At 39.2% G+C, this 16,736-nt stretch overlaps 1 protein-coding gene across 5 annotated transcripts in view; it reads right to left on the bottom strand.

The window, feature by feature from the left end:
• The window catches only part of CREB1 (cAMP responsive element binding protein 1), a 39,819-nt gene that overhangs the window by 8,844 nt on the left and 14,239 nt on the right, over positions 1-16,736 (bottom strand). Inside the window, exons 2-7 of one of the 5 annotated variants that reach the window (XM_030276951.4) lie at positions 12,110-12,231; positions 8,604-8,750; positions 6,678-6,778; positions 3,773-3,915; positions 2,162-2,344; positions 609-759 (exon numbers count right to left, since the gene is read on the bottom strand). In XM_030276951.4, the coding sequence (XP_030132811.1) occupies positions 609-759; positions 2,162-2,344; positions 3,773-3,915; positions 6,678-6,778; positions 8,604-8,750; positions 12,110-12,223 (839 nt within the window). In that variant the 5' untranslated portion in view covers positions 12,224-12,231. 5 annotated transcript variants of the gene reach the window in all.

Raw genomic sequence — 16,736 nt, 5'->3', positions numbered from 1 at the left:
ACTTCCACCCACTCCTATCTCTAAGCTTAGCTGTTCCTCCTCACACACTGGATCCTACAGGATCAAGTCTTTGCTTTTCTTTTAGCCCCTCTACTGCCACTACTGGCTGCACAGGACTTCAATCAAAAGGAATAGCTGCTCGTTTAGTCTTTGCCTGAGCCTTTCTGCCTCTGGAGGAGAAAATCCAAAGCAGCTAAAAGAACAAGTGAGACAATCAAGAAAGCACTCACAAAGAGCACATGTGGGCCAGCAGCAAGGCTAAGGGAGAGAATCCAGCAAAGTAAACCACATGAATGTAGTAACGCAATAAAAACTCAACTCGGTGTTTGTAAGAACATACCTGCAGCCATACAAGTATCTCACCAATTACCTTCCTCCTTACTGCAACAACCAAATTCACTCTCCTCACAGAATGAGTCTGACACTTTACTCAAGGTTTCACAGTCGCAACACACAGCATTAGTAGATGTGCATTTCTGCTTTGCGTCTTTAAATAAAGGCAACTTCTTTGTGAAGCATTTGATAACATGGCTAAGAAAGATTAGTGCCTGACAGTCTAGGCCTGTGCAGAGCTGACAGGGCAATGAAAGCGGGGTGAATGTACGTGCCTGTTCTTCATCAGCCGCACTTCCCTCTTGCGCGCAGCCTCCTCTGCCGGCTGCGTCGGCAGCGCTGGGGAGGACGCCATGACTACGCCTGGCGCGATGGTGCTGGTCGGGGCCGTACGGATCTGGTAGGTCTGCACGTCTCCTGAGGCAGCTGCGGGGACACACGGGAACATGGCATCAGTCTGGTGACAGCGCTGTCACACCTACTCATCTCTCTAACCTGTCATGTCCCTAACATAATCACCTCTGTGACCCTCCACCTCCCTAAGCCACAGCTCAGGAGGGACAGCCATCATCTGGGTCATCACTGCTGCCTCGGGCTCCGTTTATTCATGTATGCAAGGTCTGGGGCATTCCTGCTGAAGAAGTCTTCACCTGTGCTTGGTAACTTGATTTGTCTTGTGTTATAGCTGTGCTTCTTTCTCCCTAATTATATTTCTTTATACTGCTCTGGTTTTTGGGCAGTTCTAGCATTTCTAGAGACGGATGGGGTTGCTATTTCTAGCTATGTTCCAAATATCTGTCTGGAAAAGAAGGAACTGCATGTGTAAGTATCTAACACAGAAAAAAAAGGTATAAAAATGAAGCATTTACTCCCACAAGAGATGGACAGTGCCCTCTATTGTTTCTCTAGAATGAGCAAGGTCTTGGCTTTCTTTTATTTTATTAATTTTAATCTTTGGAGCGTGTTAATTTTGCCTGAGCTCATAAAAAACCGCAACACCACCTACAGAAATCATACGTCCTTAAGAACACAAAAACCCAAAGACCAATGCAACAACAGTACTCTTCTATGCTATGCATTTTTACTGATGCCTGGTAAACTCTTCACTGGATAACTTTCAAATCAACTACTTTACACTCATAGAAGCAGGGGTACATTTCTATTATTTTCAATAAAAATTTTGTAATGCTCCTCAATTTTTAATAAACTAAAGTATGTATTTTGATGCAATAGGTCCCCACAACTAAGCAAAAGTAGCTCTGCCAAGTTGAGGGCTAGACCAAATGATCACCTAAGGCACTCTGCTAAATTGTTCTATGATTCCAAGACTCACTGATTGAGTCAGTCACTCAGTGACTAGTTACAAAAGTAACAGTAGGAAGAAATGATGACTTGCAACTGAAAAAGGGGAAAAATTACTAATAAATTAAAGTGTCCCTTTAGAAAGAATCAAACATCCTTCTAACCTATCTTAATGCTTGCTTTGAATTTCCTATTGTTGCACATATGGGAGAACTCAGAACTTCAAAGTGGTATTAGTTTTTGCAGAACATATTAAAAAATTGTGTGGACAAAATGAAGGAAACACAGCATGGAAAAGCAAAAATAAATGTATTAAACCTCAAATATCCACAGTTTTACCAATCTAAAGGAAAAGGCTTCAAAAAATATGACAAATAGTTTTGTCCAGAATTTCAACAATTTTATGGACTTATCTGTGCCAAAGCTGTTAATTCTGTTTCCTGACATATTTGAAGGAGTCAGGCTGGCAACTTCTATCTGCACAGAGAAAATGTTACACAGAATGACTATCTGTGAACTTTCTCACCTTGTACAACAACTTGGTTGCTGGGTACAAGTATCTGCTGTCCGTCTGTGGTCTGTGCATATTGTAAAATGGTGGTGCCAGGTTGGGTTGCAGCTGCATTGGTCATCGTCAACGTCTGGAGACCTTGTACTCCATCTGTGCCATTGTTAGACAACTGTATTGCTCCTCCTTGGGTGATGGCAACTGCAGACAAAAAAAATCAACCCAGCATTTCAGACAATAATTCATTCATTAACTTACAGTATTAAACGTAGGTATGGAAGAATACTGATCTAAGCTAAATCACTTGAATCCTTACACACCCCCAAATAAGACACATGGCTTCAATGGACAAGAAAGAAATTATCCTTTGAAAGGTAAGTTTTCAAATGTTTGTGAGGTCCAAAACCTACAGCCTAAAATATAAACTAGTTTCTCTAATAAAACAGAATCACATGGAAGAGTTACAATCCACCCCCAGGGAATACTTTTTAATTCGTTAAGATTTTCTTCTTGGTTGGTTTAGGTATTTTTCTCAATCCTCAGTTTTTCTTCTCATCTGAAATTCCTCTCATCTTCTGTGCTTTATGCCCTTCAATCTCCTCTGCTGCTAGTGCTACCCATCTTGTGTTTCACTTTCTTCTTGGCTTTTTTTTCCCCTTCTGATTGTGTCCCCGCTTCTCTACAACTTCCTGAGACCCTTCCTAGCTGTTTTATCATTCATAAAGGTACAGGTTGGTTCAGGCAGTCTTAACTTTATTGGTTTTTTCCTTTCTTGCCCTCAATCGTGTCATACAGGTATACCAAGACATTGCCCCTTTTGTGACTCACAGAATTCCACTGTGTTCCTATATACAGAGACACCAAAATCTCAAGTGTCTGCACACGCAGTTATTGTACAGTTGTAACAGGAATCAGAATTAACCACATCCATTTCAATAAAATTAAGCAGGGTACAAAGCAAAGGGGTTAAGGAGTAAACAGAGATACAAAATTTTAAAGAGATTTTAAGAGACAGAGGTAAACAAGTAGTTCTTTGTCCCTTTTGTATGTGTTGTATATGTCTCTTACTGTATGGTTAGTGTGAGACAGGATGTGTCTTATCTTTAAGGCCATATCCTCAATCATTCTTCAAGTCAAAACACTGTATCTATAAATTCTAACAAAGAAAACACAGAAACATATACTTATGAAATATATTAAGGCTGTCAACGACCTTATTTTTTCAGGACTTTCTAAAAATTTCATTGCAGACGTAATGTTTTTTTTTCTAATGATGAGGTTACAGCTTGGTGAACAAGTGTTAATGACCTGCCACAAAAATAAAGAAACTTCTGAATTCCCCCATCTAGTTCCTGAAGTGAAGAAGTTTATAATAGCATTATGGTTAGTTCCTGTTTTGCCTCAGGATGCATTAGCTGCACCCAGTGGCAAGCAGTCCCAGAATGTTAATCAAGCCTTTCAAACACTTACAATAGGAATGTGTTTAAAAGGCCTGGTTAACAGTCAAAATAAAGTAATCTTTGTTTCACCTCCTGCTTTGTCCTAGTCCAAACAACAGTTACAGAAATAATAGTTCTTCATCTTCTCATCCCCACTTACTAGCACCACTGAGAAATTCAGACTACATACTGTACTGCCCACTGCTGGTTTGGTAAATGGGAGTTGGCACCGTAACAGTGGCGATGGCAGGTGCTGCTGTTTCCTCTTCAGACTTTTCTTCTTCGATCCTTGGCACTCCTGGAGCGTCTGAGGACAAGTCATTCAAAATTTTTCTGGCAAAGACAGTGTGTTGTAGAGATTTTAATAAAAATTGGGGGGGAAAAAAATAGTCTGATACACAATGCTGGGGAAAATTGTGAAGTGCAGCAAGCCAGCATGGAAAATATGAGCGGAGAATGAAAACCACACACTGTCTTCAAACTCTTATCGGAGAGGATTGTTCAAAATGCCAAGTACCCTTGATGGGCAAGGGAACCAGCACAGAACAACTGTGCTTGTCAAAACCCATGATACAGCTATTACAACCTCTCCTTTTTCTTCAGAACATGTTTCTCTCATCCATTTTTATTTGGTTCCTGCTTTTAGCTATACAAATACTTGGAAAAAAAGTCAGAACCTGTCTCCTCACTTACACTGGGGGAACTGCTCCATTTCAAAGACTATAAACACCTCAGCCAGAGAGCTGAGTACCAAGGGAGTTAGCAGGAATGCTTGCAGAGAGCCAGCAGTTCATAATTTAACACCTGCCTGGGAGACAATACCCAGCGTTTGAGAACAGTCTCACACTTCACAGGTGCTCTGCCTGAGAAAGTTCATGGGTAAAGGAAAGAACAGATTGTTTCCTTATTTCCATGAGCTAATTATCCAAAGTCAAACCTTCTAAAGCATCACTGCTACAGGTCCCACTGAACATGACTATAGACTGACCACAGCAGTCATTGCAATCTGACTCAAACACTGAGTCAAACACTGTCCTTCCTCAGAGGACTGTCAAGCCCTTTTCACTGCTGGCATATTCTATTATGTCACAGCAAAGTGCACTACATGCCCTTAGGTAAAGGGCAATGTTTTTTGTAATTCTGCTCCTATGTTTTCCAGTGGATTGGCAAAGGAACTCAGTGGGATGAAGCAAACACAGCTATAGACCTCAAGTTCCAAGACAACACTACTTTCTTACACAAGCCTACTAAGGCTGTGGGAGCCAGAACACCTCTAGGAAGCTATCTAGGGAGAGCAGTCATTCTGCTTAGCAGCTTCACAAATAGAGCTTTGCTGTTGTGTTTTGACTTTCTGTGCATGCAAGAAACCCCAGCACTAGAAAACCCTGTGCAAAGAACCACTTAGACAAATAAAAAATTCCCATCCAAAGAGTTTGCAATCTAGGTGTTAGATCAGAAACTAGTGAATGAAACAGATGAAAAAATATGGAGAGAGCTGGAATGCTGAAGAACAAAACCCAAGGAGATAAAAAAAAATCACTTTTTAACCTCATGTCATTATGACATCGTGGTTAAAACCCATCTTTGCCAACATAAAAATGGATTTAAGGTAAAGGATAGGGTGGCAGCTTTACAAATACGGGAGCTATGAACTGATGGAATACATGATATACTTTAGTAGCAGAACCACAGAGGAGTTTTTGTGGAAGAGGTATAGCTTTCAATTCTGTGAACATAGCTACACCTTTGTTTCTGGGGCCAATTACAGCAGGTAGAGTAATGCCAGCTGGGAAGTCACTAAAGACAGCAGTGGTCTGGCTCAGCCTTTCTGACCTAACCAACACCAGCCCTGAGTCTGAGCTGCATACAGAAGTTTACAAATGTTGCTGTGTCCCCATGATCTGGTTTGAAGACAGAGGCTGTGTTGTGGCACTAGTGCAAGCAAGAGCCCACCTCAATGAGAAGTCAGCATGCACAAGCACCTTCTTCTCAGTCTTGCTGCTTATTTACTTAGCTCTGTTTTCTCACCATATACAGCCACTCTTCCATATATAGTAAAATCAAGTGTCTTGCTGCAGAAGCAGACTGAAGGGAATCTGTGGCAGCCTTGAAGTTAACACTGCTCCTCACAAATAAAAATATTCCTCCAGATCTATTATGGCTAGGGGTCTTCAGCAATGATTTTCACTATCTTTGGCAGAACAGCCTTGAAGGCTGCTGGACGAGGCAGACAATAATGTCCCCAGTGCTAAAAACGTTTCATGGTTGAGATATGCTCAGGCCTACAGCCCAGCTTCTATTCCAAGGCTATGCTCATAAAGGAAAAAGGAGCACTTGGATTTTTTAAAGCAGCAGGAACTCACAGGTCACTTAAAAACTACTGAACCCCAGAGCTGTTCCTTAATGCTATTTAGTGTGTTTTAAGACTGAAAGTGGGATTTAGTACTGACACAAAAAGCTGTACAAAGGCTTAAATAATAAAGTTACATATATATATATGTGTACATATATTTATAATAATGAAGTTCACACACCACGTGAAGAAGAACCTCAGCTGGTTTTGCCAGAGGTATTTGCCATGAGGAATGGACACTAGATACTACATTGAACACATATACTGACTTAACTTTAAACACAAAGTATTTGGCTCAAGCAGAAATTCTCTCTGAGCTATGGAACATCACAGCTTCCTTAAGTCTCATGGGAGAAAGGAATTAAGTTTGATTGCTGCTAGCATTTCAGCAATAATGAAAACCAGTAGAGTTGATTTTTTGCAGACTACAGATTACACAAAAGTCCCTTTTTACAAAGCTTAAGTGCATTTTGTATATTAAATATTCATTAAAGCTATTTCTAAGGCATCTATCACAATGATACTTCAATCTTCTGAAATGTGGCAATTAGCATATTCTCAGCTCACTTCTGTCTTAAATAAGTGCAACTGCTGAGGTTTCTTCCTCTTGCTTATCTCTTTACATCCTATTCTACAGATATATTCCATATTCCAATTGCAAGACATAATAGAATCCCACTGTTTGTATCTCCATGAGAACACACCCATCCATCAAGAAAAGCTTCTGCTTTAACCTGCATACCTGTAGGAGGGTCGTCTGGACAGAATTTCTCTTCGTTTTTGTGAGTCTGTGACACTGTCTACTGATTCCTGTGAATCTTCACTTTCTGCTATAGTGGAAATCTGTAAATAAGAATGGCAATCAAATTTAACAAGCCACTTCCAATGCCTTTATTTTAAGGAAATGTTGACATCCTGTGAAAAACACCACAATGCAAGTGATCTATCTATACAATGAACAGAAAGTTACTGCTTAGTAATTGATCCAGCAAAGAATGACCAGTGATCTACCCAGCAGAATGTTCTTCATAATTTAAATACTTCAATAAGAAAACCTAAACATTAATACCATATGGCTTTTGCCTTCTATAATGTTTTGTTCTCATCCATTGCAAGGAAACAAAGATTATTTTAGTAAAATTTAGGGAGAGAATAAGTAAACCAAATTAAGGTAGCAGAAACGTTTGGAAGCAAAGACTATAATATTGAAAAAACATCAATTTATTAATAATGAGGTAGATATGTTAAAGACAGACTGCCTTTTATGGAAGAAATTGCCAGGAAAATGTCATACATGAAGATATTAAAAATAACATAAAGCTAAAATTCTGAATATCTTTGCTAAAAAAGCAAATTGTTTATGCAGAAAAGCTAAAATAAAAATAATATAAAAATAATTTAGATAATTTAAAATTCAAAATGTGCATGACAAACTACATAAAAGCTAATGATGCTTATGTGAGAAACAGAGATCACATACTGACAATTTATACATGGTAAAGAAGATTCTTAAAGGCTCAGAAATCTTGCTGGCACCCACATCTCACAATTGTCAGATAGAGGGCCTGAATATGTCCAAGGCTGACTGTGAACTACTGGGCTCTGAATATCAAAACATGATGGATCTGCATTGAACCTGCTGAATTCCAAGCATGGCTTCATTGTCAGTATCTTATCTCCTACCTCCAGGGTAGCAACTTGTGCAGTTATCTCAAAACTGCTCACCTCTGATAGATTAAAACTCTGAACTTTTGACTACAATGGCTAAGGATGGCAAAGCTGGTCACAAACTCAGCACTGGAGCTGAGAAGCAAAAAATAAAGATTATTACCAGAATGGTCTAGTTTTAAGTTATGCATACCTTATTCTTAAAAACTATATCCAGTTGAATATCTTATCAAAAAGTCATAATACCTACTTTTTGAAATGAAACATTTTTTGAGTTAATTGCTCTAACAGCACATGAATAATGTGTAGTCCTTGTCCTGTGTAGCTGCTGTACACCAAAAAATTTCTACATTCAGTAACACTGAACTTGCAGTGGATAAAAACCAAGTTAGAGGTTTTAAAGATTTCAGACTACTTGCCTCCTATCTTCAGGCTACCTCCATATTGCATTACTTGTCTTGCCTCATGGAAGAGAAAATGCTAAGGATTCACAAAGCACACAACACTCAACCAGCACATTTTAAAACCATTTCTATGTAAGGACTAAGAGGTTTCTTTTAAGAACCAGTAACATACAGAGACCTTTATTGTAAACCAATGCAAATACTTCTTACAGAGCAAAGACTCTCATTCTAGAATGCTGGTCTCATTAATTATTAAAAAGTACATTATTACAAAAAATTCATCCTTTTGTTCACTTCAGAATAGTATGAACTCTTACTCAAGAAAAATGTATGTAAATACAGTACAGAGAAAAAGTAGAGTAATACTTTAAGAAAAACCCTAAAGCTGTTAAACTCACCAAACAAATTCTAGAGGGAAATGAAACTCAGCAATGTTTGAAAATGAAAAGTGGTTAAGCCAGAACAGAAAAAAGAGTAGCAAATACTGTAAAGATTTGCAAAAACACAATCCAGAACACAAATACATTAAAACCAGTGCAATGACAGGCCTATTTCAAAAGCCCAGTTCACATATTAGGAATTTCTTCAGTCAGTACCTGAACTGTCTGGACCTGTGGAGACTGAATAACTGATGGCTGGGCAGCCTGAATTACTCCATGCACTTGAACCGTCTGCCCATTGGGCAGCTGAACTAAGGTCACCGTGGGTGCAGAAGATGTTGCGTGAGCTGCTGGCATAGATACCTGCAAAGAAGAGACAGTGAGCACAAATTAGGTTATTGCAAAATCTCCTTAATTCAGTATTTGTTTTGGTGAAAGAACTATGTCTCTTCTAGACACCAGTCAGATGACCCAAATGTTTCAGCGTAATATAAAACCCCCTGAACTGCCTGAGCCCAACACCTGACCTACTTCGCAAAATAATCTAATGCAGCATTTCTGGAGGCTCAAGCATAATTTGTAAAATCACTGACAAGAAAAAGAAAAACACAATTGCCTCTATGTTGAAGTAACCTGATACAAACATATCATTACCTTTCACTTACTTCACTTGGATACTGCTCAGACTTGGGTGTACTCCTACAGACACTGCTGAGTCAGAGGCAGAAACATATGGGAGTGGAGCTATTTCTGTTCTCACTCAGAAAAATGCAAAGAATTTGCCAGATGTAAGAACTTAACATTTTTAGGGAATCATACCTTTCACTTTCTACAGATTAAGCCATATGAGTAGCTGGCAAAGTGCATGTAAATGAAGAAAACTGACCATGTGTTCAGACAGAAAAACCCCATTTTTGCAGTGGAAGTAAGTATTTTGTAGGCAGTCACTGTGATTATTGTGTAACAGGTCAACACAAACTCTAGTTTCAAGAGTTATTTCTATGAGGAAAAATTGCCCATGTTTTAAACACAACTGTTTCTCCACCACAGACCTGCAGGCATGGCAGCCATGCCAACAGGGATACACTGATGACATTAGCATGGCACATCATGGCTCGGGCTCTGGGGACAGCAGTAGCCACGCACAGCTGCTCACCCACACGGGGCAGCCTCACCCTGGCAGGCCACAGGAATTACTCTGGGTAGCTGAAGGGCCATGCACCAAGGCTGCCCCATGGCTGGGCCAATGCCCAGTGCACATCCAGAACTTCCAGCTGCCTGTGTTAGGGGCTGGGGGCTCCTGAAAGGCTGCAGGGTGCCAGCACACCCCGCTCTCAGTGAGCATCCCTCCCACACGCCATGGCCCTCAGGGAAGGACTGCAGGCAAGCGTGAGCTGCTCTGGCAGACCTCAGCCAGCTCATGGGTCACTGACTCACCAGCTTTCTTCTAGTCATCCAAGTCTGGAAAACCTAACAATGCTCCACGGTTCAAGAACATTTAAAAAAAATCAATCCACATAGCTGCAGTGCAAGGAAGAGCTACACTGCTGTCCTACCTCATCTCAAAGGGCTGCTATGTACTGGATGCAGAAGGAAATCCTCTGCTGTCCCTGTGAATATGTAATTCTCAAAAAGCTGAAATAGCTCAGCTCTGAATTTTCATAAACATCCACCACTTACAATGAAATATTGCTTAACAACAAAATAAAAGGGAATTACATGTAGCTCTCCTCCACAGCTGTCTCTCCCTAATCCACCAATTTGCATTTGCTTTTACCTCTGTTTTCCAGGAAAGCAGATGCAGCATTATGTGGTGCTATTTAACTTGCATCTGAGAGAAACTGGGCTGAGATTAACTTGAGAGCCCTTTCTTCTAACAAATTGTGTTCTTTTACCAAGTGACCCTTCTTAATAATGCGTGTCTGACTAAACAGTCCTTGGCAATGACAGCAAAGCTGATCAACTAGAGGCCACTGTGGCTGGATTAAGCCCACAGCAGAGTGTAACTTCCGCACATGTCTCTGACTCATACCTTGTGGAACTGGGACGAGTTTCCTTTTGACTCTGAAAGCTACCCTGAACTCACTAAAAACGCAGCAATTAAACTCAACTTGCAAGAGGGGTGACCTTACAAGAGATAATGGAGGAATTAAATTGATATAATTAGTTATTTAGATTTGGCTAGGCCTCTGAGGGCACTCCCTAATGCCAAACACTGCCACTTCACCTATTAAAAATATCATAGTAACATAACACTGATGTGAACAACACAAGGAATTATGTTTAGACTGTTTTATCACCTCCACAAACTCTGTACAGGCTGGGGAAAAACCAAGGTGCAAATAATATAGTGAATGACAACATGGTGGTTCACGTGGATTTTAACCATACTTGTATAGTGTTTTCTTACTTGGAAAAAAGTCTCATTCAAGTACTGGGGTAATTATGTCTGAGTAAAGTTCATGCTACCCAACACATACTTTTAAGTTCAGCTCCCTGAGGTTAGTATGTTAGCACATAAATGTAAAACATTTTTGATTCTCTGGACTAAACCTTAAAGCACATCAAGTGAGCAGCAGTTAACTGGTTTTGCAGGAGAAATAAACGACTTCCACTCAGTTCACATTGAAGTGTTATTCACACCACCTACATTTTGTGCCTAAGTTAGACAGTGAGAAAACTGCCCAAAGAGGCAAGCTGGTGCAGGGCAGCTGGTGATTTGTAAATTCACACTACAGCTTCACCCAAGAAAATCAACCTGTGCATTTAAACAGCTCCAATCCCTACACTATCACTTGAATGGAAATGTACGGACTACAGAGGGCAGGACTTGTTTGGAAGTCTCTGGACTACCAAAAGGTGCAATGACTTTAAAAAGACACTAATCATTTATAGAAACTACGTGATTTAAAACTTCTGCCACTTAAAAGATACTCAATTCCATAAACTATGGAATCAAAAACACCTGTTCATTTTTTGCAGACTACAATTACTTTTCGAATTGAATGGTTACACAAGAGAGCCAAACATATTCTGTAGTCATTTATAGAATGGGGTTGCTTCTGCCCAACCATCAGTTTACTCAAAAATGAAACCCAGGTCCAAAATCAGAGATGTAGATGGGATTGTGTTTCTTATCTCTCCAAAATAATTTGGGGACAACAAATGATCTACTTCTGTCTCTCTAACTTGCCAACTGTGAAATTCTGGAAACAACAGGATAACACGAGCTGTCAAGTGCCAGATTATTCCACTTGATTATAATGCTCATAATATTAATCCCATCTGATAAAATATTTTATTAGCTGCATTATTTATCTACACATTAGTTTGTTTTCTTCAGAATTAAACTGACTACTACAGGAAGGTTTTTAACAGAAAACACAACAGCAAGACAATCCAGCCAATATAAAGAAGACAGTAGGTAACACGTATTGAAATTAATACCTTTCAGTGGTATGGTTGTGGTAAAAATTCTAGAAATATTTTTTATTTATTACTGTGTTAACATTACACAATTTACATTCATACAGCTCTTCAGAACTAACAGAGCCTACTACTCTACTGCTTTAAAAACATTAAGACAAATATTAAAAGAACTATACATCACATGTGTTTCAGACTGGTATCAACAGAATCTTCTCTCAGGCCCATAAGCAAACATTATCCCTCTTAAAAATATTAACCATAAGTAAAACTCTTACACCATATGATTTTTATACCTGGGCTAACGTTGCAATCTGTGGTTGTGCCTGTACTGTCATCTGTTGGGTTTCTGCCTCTGTACCGGCTGCATCTCCACTCTGCTGGTTCTCTGCTCCAGATTCCATGGTCATTTAGTTACCTACAATCACAATATTTGTCATAAGTCTGGGTTGGTATGCAAGTCCATTACTCTTGGTGAATCTGGCAGTAATCACTGCAGCTGAATTCCCATTACTACATACTGTTTTAATTTGCTTATTAAATGTTGCCAAATTATTAGTATTCAAGCAAATTCTTTTCATGCCAGGTGTTTGCCTCAGGTTGATTTTTCTGCGTGTAATGTTTCTGAAAAACAAGTCCAGCCTCCTTCAACAATGAGAACAGGAAAAAATGCATTTTGCTCATCCTAATAAAACTGAGCAATTGCACTCTGATGACCTAGCACCTCTGCAATTTGGACTAAAGACCTGCCAGTATGTCAGGAAGGGCACTCCCTCAGTGCCAAGGTGACAACATGTCCTGTTACAGCCTTCCCTCTCCCCCCAGCTGCAGTCTGCAGATATCCAACAGCAACATTCTGTGCTGAGCACTCAGTCATCTTTGCCTGAACCAAATATACAACATCTCCACACAAGTTCTTTCCACCACCATACTGTGCATGGCTCTATGTCACAGCAACTTCCGCCCAGTGATTTTAAAGCCAGTATACAAAATGATGGAAGCCACTTCTACTTGAACCTTACCAGAAATGTTTTTATATTTAGAGATATGCATTAGTTTGCCATGACCTAAGTTTTTTATCATATACAGCTCCTAATACACTGATATTTCTGAACACTAACTGAGCAAACCTAGATCATCAGAACATACAACTCTATAAAAAGAGGTTGCATAACTTCCAAACCCATGCACGTAGGCAGAGTGCAATGTCTGTTAAATTCTGCAGCGATCTCAGAAAATCACTTTTCAGCTCTTCTTTAAGTACTGATATGAAAACATTTGATATAAAAAAGAACTTCAAAATACAAGGAAATTATATAGCAATGCTACTGTATTATATTGAACTCCAAATACCAAATATTAAGAATAGGTATTACCTCCATAGCCACAACACTTACTCTGTGTACCACCCTGTGTTGCCCAATCTATTCTGGCCTCTGGCTACCCCAGGGCAGCACACCTCTCTTCAGAGCTGGTTCAAAACCACCACTAGAGCATTTCTGCTTTGGGAAGGGGCCTGGAGGCAGAGGATGCTCAGAGCAGAAGAAAGGTGGAAAGAAACAGAAATGCCCTCTCTGATCCTAGCCCCCTGAGGAAAAGACTTAGAAGTGTCAATACAGGTGTTGGTACCATTTCCACTCTCCAGACATTTAATTTTAAACACAAAGTCAAGGAAGCTTCCATTTCAATGCAAACTCTACCTCAGTGTTACAGGAAAGAGAATACCTTTTATACCACCTAAAACAGCAGAGTCACACTTCAGTCCTGAATATGAAATGTCTTACAGTAAGCAATTTATAATCACGAAAGATCAAACAGCTTTTCATAGCAGTAACTGCATGCTACATCGAAACAAACCAAGTCAGTGTATATAAATCAAAATCTGTATATTTACTACTGAAAGTGACCATTCAAGTGTGTTCGTCAACCCTGAAATGTAAAGTATCAAATATTGAGTTCTAACATCAGTTAAGAAGGAAAATAATTAAACCTGATTTTCCTTGAAAATTAACAATAAAAGAAAACATAATTTTTTTTCAAATAAGCAAATTAAATTATTCTAAGCAGTGGAATTTTGTTATGCCTCTCTCTAGCCAAGATTTCTGTACTACAGACGAAGTATTTCCCATTTTGTGTTTCATATTTCAAAAACAAAACCCATGCGCTATTAGTATTTGCAATATATTTTATCAAACAGCTTTTGAAGACTTAATTACAACAGTTTGGATGTCTTTCTATCCCAACTTTAACACACAAGTCATATTTTAACACTTAGTCTTCCATGCTATATGCTCATTTTTCTTTTGAGTATTCTGTATTTTGAGAACTACAAACCAGACTACCATAGGTTTCCCTTTGATTTTTACCACTTCCATTACCATTTTACTATGTCTCCAAGGCAAGCAAATCAACACCTTTTTCCCAATTCTATGCATGTATCATAGTGACTCCAGTCAAAAGACTGCCTCATTTGAATCACTTCAGAAGCAGATCTTTTACATCAGCAACATCTCCCAGCCAAACCTCTCCAAAGAACTTTTGAACACAACTTTTCAGCTACCAATCCAAGTAAACTGCAAAACGAATAATGCTTGTGTTTGCTGATAGAAATCGTGACTCCAGCATGGAGTCAATGGGGATTAGAAATGAAGTGAGCAAGTATCTGGTATTTAGCATTGTTCACAGAGGTAAATGTGTTGCCAAATTCCTGCTGATAAATGCAGTGTTTTCCTAGGAAGAATTTCCAATCCTCTCATACACTATTCAGCCAATGTCCTCTGTCTTTACAAGCTTGGCTTCCACGCTTGCATCATCTTTTGCATATGTAATCAGCAAAAGGATTAACTGTTTGAAATACTCCCTCTTCTACAATACCAACATTTCAGAAATCAAATACTTAACTTGAATTGCAAACACCTAAAAGGAACTTCCTCATTTCGTAATGTAAGAACCAAGCAGTGCAGGAAGCTGCTGTGAGATTTTTATATTGACACATGCAGTTTAAGTGAGTTTCCAACAACCTGCAGTTTTTTGACAAGCTCTCAATCTTACGTTATTTACAGGTTCTAAGGACTCTGGTTCAATTTAGCTTGTACTTATACATCACAGTATTTGAATTCTAACGGCTTCACTACTACATTTTACAGTAATTTGTGGGAAAAAAGAGGAATCAGATTTTTGAACATCAAGGCAGCATATTCCAGAGACACTGGCCACTACATTGTCTAAAGTTTAGGTATGATCAAGATTGCCAAGATGTACAGGACCATGCACACAGAACGTAAACACTAATTTGCATGTATGGGTAGGCCTTAACAGCTGAAATTAAGGCTGTCAATTCCTATTCTTGCAATTTACAGTGTAACAGAAGAAAATATGCTTGGTTTGAAACCTTAACCTCCCGACACATATAAATGAATGCCAAACTGTACATCTCTTTCTAAGCTTTCATACCCCTAGTCTCGATGAGCTTTGCTGACGCGTACCCCAGCATCTTTCTGTTCTTGCGGGTACCACCTTCTCCTCTTATTCCTCCTGCCCTGTTCACAGCAGCCCACCCTGCTCCCTGGCACTGATTTCCCTGGCAGGCACCACATCAGGACTTCTCAAATGAAGACAGGGATCTGAAAAGTGTCCTAGTGGGGAACAGGTCTCCAGGGCATGGACAGCATATGAGAGCCCAGGGAGCACACTTCTTATTTTTCCTTGCTTCCAGGCTACTTTCCAACTTCCAGGCTACTTTCCAACTTGTCAGGAGAGGACACCCACATGCACATACTTGGAGAAAAGATTAGTAACTGCAGCATTGAACCAAGTATTCTAAATGAAACTAACTGAAAAGCACATCTTAACAACCAGAGTGGGAAAACCAGAGACTGCTTGCCTGAAACATCCTGGGTATGAACTCTGAACACCAGAAAGCTGATGAGACTACCTGGTTAGAGATGGTTTACCTTATGATTTTGTAGTGCACAACTTTCTTCATTAGTTCAAAAGTGCGGCAGTATTATATTTACTAATGCTTTTTACTAATAACTTACTTACTAATGAACTCAAACTCTGGAAGTGAAGAGCCAAACAGTGAAATGTTCAGCTGAAGACGGGCATTTATTTTAGCTAAATCAAGACTGGGAGAAAAGAGTTCAGCAGAGAATAACTAACTGTCCCAGATGAATTTACTCCATGACCACAGAAGACAGATGCTACTAAAAACAAACAGTTGCAGATCGCAACTGAACTACACACACCAGAAAAGTCCAAATAAACCTGTCTCCTTAGTTGCATAAAGCTGGAAGGGGCACTTAGTTAAGGACTACTGCAGAGAGATCACTTCAGATTTCTCCTTGATGTGCATTTATGACAAGAAAAGCTAGAGTTAGATTGCAACAATAAGAAATAAGTTAATCTTTAACTACTATATTTGTGTAGCTGGACCCTACACATCACATGGATTATACTGTAAAGACTGAGAGCCTGTATTACAAATGAGTTCTGTGGAATTTGGGTATTCAGAGAAAGCAAGTATTTAGGGCAATGAAAACCTGTTTTATGAAGAGACTAGATGGATTTTTATTATTTAGCCCTGAAAGGAGAAAAATGCTTCAAAATCATCTAGAAAATAAATTATTAACAGGGTAAGTATACTAGAAACATGCACTGTCTGATTATAAAACCAGGAAAGCTTAAAGATGTCAAATTTTAAAGTATAAAAAAAATTCTATTAAAAATTATGAAAATTGATACTTCATGTACTCCATAAATGGAGCAATGATGCTACAGATGATAAGAAATTTATTAAGACTTAAACATGGGTTAGACAGGCACTTGGATAAAAAGAATATCCAAGAATATGTTGAATTAGTACAGTTTTTTCATGCCAAAAAAGTGCTGAACCAAAAGGAAGATAAAAACCTAATGAGTCAG

The sequence above is a fragment of the Taeniopygia guttata genome, chromosome 7, assembly GCF_048771995.1.
Source record: "Taeniopygia guttata chromosome 7, bTaeGut7.mat, whole genome shotgun sequence".
Taxonomy (NCBI): Eukaryota; Metazoa; Chordata; class Aves; order Passeriformes; family Estrildidae; genus Taeniopygia; species Taeniopygia guttata.
This window is presented reverse-complemented; position numbering and strand designations above follow the sequence as displayed.